This window comes from Dipodomys ordii, unplaced genomic scaffold (assembly GCF_000151885.1).
Source record: "Dipodomys ordii isolate 6190 unplaced genomic scaffold, Dord_2.0 Scaffold3478, whole genome shotgun sequence".
Lineage (NCBI taxonomy): Eukaryota > Metazoa > Chordata > Mammalia > Rodentia > Heteromyidae > Dipodomys > Dipodomys ordii.
Genome location: NW_012270693.1, coordinates 1 through 6,032, shown reverse-complemented (window position 1 = coordinate 6,032; position 6,032 = coordinate 1). Strand labels below are relative to the sequence as shown.

The 6,032-nt window shown below is 46.7% G+C and overlaps 1 protein-coding gene across 1 annotated transcript; it reads left to right on the top strand.

The window, feature by feature from the left end:
• Positions 1-513: 513 nt before the first annotated feature.
• Positions 514-5,889, top strand: LOC106002123 (GDNF family receptor alpha-3-like; the record flags this gene model as incomplete). The annotated part of the gene is made up of 2 exons (XM_013037047.1): positions 514-616; positions 5,602-5,889. Coding segments are annotated over exons 1-2 (379 nt in total), but the record flags the coding sequence as incomplete, so codon positions are not given.
• Between the last annotated feature and the right edge of the window lie 143 nt (positions 5,890-6,032).

Here is a 6,032-nt window from a genome sequence, read left to right as displayed (position 1 = left end):
ACTGGTTACAGTTACATAAAGTCAGAATATACATTTCTTTCTGGACAAGGTCACCCCCACCTTCGCGCCTTCCCAGTTTTTTCCCCTCCCGTCCCCTCCCACAAGTTGTATAGTTCATTTTCCACCTAGCGTTTTCATTTTCTTTTTTACAGCCATCTCTGTCTCCCGGAGATGGGGAGCTCTGAGTTACAGCTGTCACCATCTTGCTCCGGGAAGTTGACAGCAGACCTCAGGTGGGCAGCTTCGGGTGGCTCACCCTTTTCCCGCACCCACGCCACCCTGGCCGCGCGCGCACCGGGCGCCGAGGAGGGGCGGCCGGCCGCGCTTCGGACTGGGAGGGCGGCGCCCGGGACCCTGGTGGGGGAGTTGAGGGCGCCCGCTGCTCGCCAGCAGGGGCGGGAGCGGGGTGGGAGGCGCCGGCGCTGGGAGTCCGGCTCACAGCGCTAGGCTCCAGGGGAACACATCACCCCGCACAGGCAGGACGCCCAGGGGGGCCGAAACCTGGATCCCTCCCGCGCCCACGCTATGGGGCGCCCCCAGAGCCCACGGCCGCCGCCACTCGTGGTCCTGCTGCTGCTGCTGCTGCTGTTGCTGCTGCCGCTACCACTCGGAGCAGGTAAGCGGCTCTGTGCCGGGCTGGAAAGGCAGGTCAAAGTGAGCGTGTGGGAGGGGCCCAGGTAACTTCAGGCCACCTTGGGTGCCGCGGGGTGCATCCTTCTGATTCTGGATTCTTGGAGGAGGAAAGATCGGGGTGCCAGGAAACGGCTGGTTCCCGCGCCTTCTCCGGTGTCTGAGCTGATGGAGATTGAGTGCCAGCAATGGCCTGGGTGCTCCAGCACCTGCTTGCTCTACTTCTTCCTGCTTTTGAGGTGTGTCTACACAGTATCAAAACAGCATCTCTAGGAGGCCAGCAAAACTCAATCAGAAGCAGGACTTCCCTCGGCTCTAAGTGACCTTCAATTCTTTCATCCCCGTACAGGGCTGAGAAAGTAGAAACTGGGTACAGATGAAGAAAGGGATTTTTATTTATTTAATTTTAGCACGAATGTGTTACAGATTATAGTTGTAAATTCAGAACTTGCTAACATCATTGTTTAGTTGCATTGTTGTTGAGATTTTTCTTTCCCCAGTCCTGAGGCTTGAACTCAGAGCCTGGGTACTGTCCCTGAGCTGCTTTTGTTCAAGGCTAGCACTCTACCACTCAAGCTACAGTGCCACTTCTGGATTTTTCTGTTTATGTGGTTCTGAAGAATGGAACCCAGGGCTTCATGTATGCTAGGAAAGCCCTCTACCACTAAGCCACATTCCCAGCCTTGTTGTTGAGAATTTTACTACTACTCTGTCCCCTCCTTGCCCCTCACTTTTCTCCACACTTTAAGATACATTTTTAATTAAACTTTTTCTATTAAATTTTTAACTTTTTTCCCCCCTCAGTTGTAGGACCTGAACTCTGGGCCTGGGCACTGTTCCTCAGCTCTTCAGCTCAAGGCTAGCGCTCTACCACTTGATTCACAGTGCCACTTCCAGTTTTCTAGAAGTTTATTGGAGATAAGAGTATCGGATCCTCAGATCTCAGCCCCCTGAGTAGCTAGGATTATAGGCATGAGCCACTGGTGCCCAGCTTTGTTATCCCTTCTTGAGATATAATTTTTAAATTATGTGGAAAACTCCCGCTAGAGAAAGATGGACTTTCCCCAGCAAGCTTCCCAGCACAATGCCTGGCCTTGGGAGTAATAGATTACAGTAAATTTTGTGGCATCTAGTCAAACATCTGATTTTAGAACTATGTCCCTCCCCTGAGAAAGAGCAGCCTGGAAAAAAAGTACCATAATCTCTAGAAAATACCTATGGCGGGCTCGGAAGGTGGCTCAGTGGTAGAGCGCTTGCCTTGCATGTATGAGGCCCTGGGTTCGATTCCTCAGCACCACATAGGCAGAAAAAGCCACAAGTGGCCTGTGGCTCAAGTGGTAGAGTGCTCACCTTGAGCTGAAGAGCTGAGGGACAGTGCCCAGGTCCCACGACTGACCAAAAAAAAAAAAAAAGAAAGAAAATACCAAGGGCTGTGGAGAGTGGAATAGATGCATGGAATCTCATTGTGGGGAGCACTTCTGTTCTTCCTGACAGCTCCTGTGTGGAAAGAATCTTGAGGCAGATACACATTTTTTTCTCTACCACCTCTTTTGACAAAGTGGTTCTACAGTCCAGCCAGGTGCTGGTGGCACATGCCTGTCATCCTAGCTACTCAGGAGGCTGAGCTCTGAGGATTCTGGTTCAAAGCCAGCCCAGTCAGAAAAGTCCTGAGACTCTTATCTTCAACAAACCACCAGAAAACTGGAAGTGGAGTTGTAGCTGAAAGTGGTGTAGTTCTAGCTTTGAGCACAAAAGCTAAGGGACAGCACCCAGTCTCTGAGTTCAAGCCCCACAGGGAAATCAGCTGGGCACTGTGCTCTAATTAATCCCAGTACAAAGGAAGCTGAAGCAGGAATAACATAAGTTTGCAGTCAGCCTGGGAAACATAGTGAGACTCTCAAAAATGGGAAAAAAATACAATTTTGTCTGTGAAGTAGGTGTGGAAGGATTGAGGGAAAAGACTAGTCTGTCTAGACTGGGTCCATCAGCAAATCTGGCAACAAGACATCAGCAATCTGATCTGATTGCTCAGGAAACTCCACTGACTCTAACGTATGGCTTCATGTCAGGGTCCAGGACAGACAGCTTCATCATTAACTAATTAGCAAAGCAAAATGATTGACAGGTCTATTCCACATAATCATCAACAGCAATGGTTTCTAAAAACCTCTATCTCAGTCATTCAAGAGCTTCCATGTAGGGCCAAAGGCTGCCCCAAAGCACAGACCAACAGTGTTTCAGCGGTTGAGTAGACAATGCTCACTTCTCAGGCTCATTAAGGAGAACTCTGACTCACATAGAAGGGTAGCATCATGTACTCATTCGAAACTAGATATGAAACTGTTCTTGGTTCTAACCTTGACCTAGGGTTGTTTTTTTTTGTGTGGTGGTGGTGGTGGCAAACCCAAGACCTTGTTTACACTAGGTAAACATTTCACCACTGAGCTAGATTCCCTGCCCTAGATTCTTTGAGACAATGTAGCCCAAACTGGCCTCGAATTTAAGATCCTCCTATTTCGTCAGTGCTGGGATTACAGGCATGCACCAATGTGTTCAGTTTAAGCTTGACCTAGCCTTGACTTGCTACATCTGCTGATGCATGTTACTTTTCTTTGTTCATCCACTTGTTAAGTGCTAGAGACCTTACTGTGGCAAAACAAATCATGTGTCTCAGAGCATGGATGGATCTGTCCCATTTACAACTACTCACTCTCTTGTGAACCAAGAAAACAAAGTCAGTAAATCAGGATGCTAAGAAGGAGGAATTATATATAGCAGCAGTAGCATAAATGAGGGGAATGTAAGGTAGAGAATGAAGGGATTATGACAAATTGGCAAGGGCAAGATTTACCAAAAGGAGGCAGTCATAACTCAGCTGCAGTTGTTACTTTGTAGCCCTGAGCATTTTCACTCTTCCTAAAGGAACTGGATTATGTAACTATAACCCTTCTGTAAATCTTCTTTCCTTCTTTCCTTCCTTCCTTCCTTCCTTCCTTCCTTCCTTCCTTCCTTCCTTCCTTCCTTCCTTCTTTTCCTTCCCAGTCCTGGGCTTGAACTCAGGGTCTGGGTACTGTGCCTGAGCTTCTTTTGCTCAAGGCTAGCACTCTACCACTTGAGCCACAGCACCACTTCTGCCTTTTTCTGTTTATGTGGTACTGAGGAATCGAACCCAGGGCTTTTTGCATGCTATGCAAGCACTCTAACACTAAGCCTCATTCCCAACCCATGAGTTTTCTTTTAAGATGATGAAAATGTATTGGAATTAGAAGCGATTGTCATACAACATTGTGAATTATGCCACTTAGGCACCAAATGTACACGTTGAGAAAGCTAATTTTATGTTGTATGACTTTTACCCCAATAAAAAGTTTTCTAACAACTTTTTTTTCCCACTAAACAAAAAGATACCAAGATTAGCTTGAGAAGAGTTTGGAAAATGAAATCAGGGAACTACTAAGGAGACCAGGCTAAGGGAGGTGACACCAACATGGAGAAAAGTGGACAGATTTCAGATACATTGTTGAGTTGGCAGGACTTGGATTGAATATAGATTAAGAATGATATACAGCAGATGCAGGTGGCTCATGGCTATAAGCCTAGATACCCAGGAGGTGCAGATCTAAGAGTCAAGTTTGAAGCCAGCTGGGAAGGAAAGTCTGTGAGTCTCTTATCCCCAGTGAACCACCAAAAAAAGCAGCCTCAAGTAAAGCTGTGGATCATTTAGTAGAGCTGCAGCCTTTAGCAAAAAAAACTCTTTAATAGTGCCCAGGACTGGTACGCACATGTACGTACACACACACACACACACACACACACACACACACACACACACACACACACACCATAGAGAGTTAAGAATGATTGCTAGGGCTAGGAAGATGGCTCAGTGGTAGAGTGTTTGCCTTGCATGCATGAGGCCCTGGGTTCGATTCCTCAGCACCAAATAAGCAGAACAAGCTGGAAGTGGCGCTGTGGCTCAAGTAGTAGAGCGCTAGCCTTGAGCTGAATTGCTGAGGGACAGCGCCCATGCCCAGAGTTCAGGCCCCACGACTGACCAAAAAAAAAAGAAAGAAAGAAAGAATGATTGCTAGAATTTGTTTACTGTAAACAGCTATGGAGAAGCAGTGTTCTATTACTCATGATGGGAACGCGAAGTCCCAGAATGCAGACTTTTGGAGGGCTGAATTTATAAGCAACCATTGCTTATAGTTGTTTCTGAGCAACAGGATCAAATTACTGCCCCCCTCTTTTTTTTAATTTTGGAAATACCCCCTCATTCTAGTTCCAACTACCTTAATGTGGAAAAAATTTTAAGAACCTATCTTTAAGTGGTGCTTTTTATTTTTAACTAAATGATACTTTAAAAAGGAAAGTACTTTTAAAAAGAAGAAAGGAAGGTAGCAAAACAGACTCACCCAAACAGGGGAAATCCAGAGTTGGGTATTAGCAATCTCTTTGTCTAAGTGATGTTTGTGGAAAGACTCCTCGCTCTCACATAGTTACTCAAGCAATTGGCTTCCCCCATCTTCTTGAGGCTGAGCAGACTGTCCTGACATTTCTTCTTACACTTGGTTGGCTCTGTGCATGTGTACCAATCCTGGGGCTTGAACTCAGGTTTTGAGCACTGTCCCTGAGCTTTTATGCTCAAGGCTGGCACTCTGCTACTTGAGCGACAGCTTCACTTTTAGGCTTTTGGTGTTTTAACTGGAGATAAAAGAGTCTCACAGATTTTCCTTCCCTGGGCTGGCTTCAAACTGAGATCCTCAGATCTCAGCCTCCTGAGTAGCTAGGATGACAGGTGTGAGCCACCAGCACCTGGCCTTCTGTACCTATTCTTAAAGGCATTTTAAGTTAACCCAAGATGTTTCTCAAGGATTTATCTGTAGTCTCTCATACTCGATTTTATGGCTTAATGTTTCTAAACAGTTTCTCTGACCTTATGTGAGCTTCATCCAGTCTTTCCTTCTACAGGAGACTCCCTTCCCACAGAGAGCCGACTCATGAACAGCTGTATCCAGGCCAAAAGGAAGTGCCAGGCCAATCCCATTTGCAAGGCTGCTTACCACCACCTGGGCTCTTGTGCCTCTACTCTGAGCACCCCATTGCCCTCAGAGGACTCTTCTGTGTCTGCAGACTGCCTAGAGGCAGCACAGCAACTCAGGAACAGCTCTCTAATAGATTGTACGTGTCACCGACGCATGAAGAACCAAACTACTTGCTTAGATATCTTTTGGACTGTCCACCCTGCCCGAAGCCTTGGTGAGCCCCGCCCCCCACCTACCCAATAAGGAGTGGTGTTTAATGGGTATGAATTGGAAAGGAAGCTTTTGGGGATTGGACTGAATTGGAAATGTAGCTTTTGAGGGTTGTTTTCCAATAGTAGATTCTTTTTTTTTTTTTTT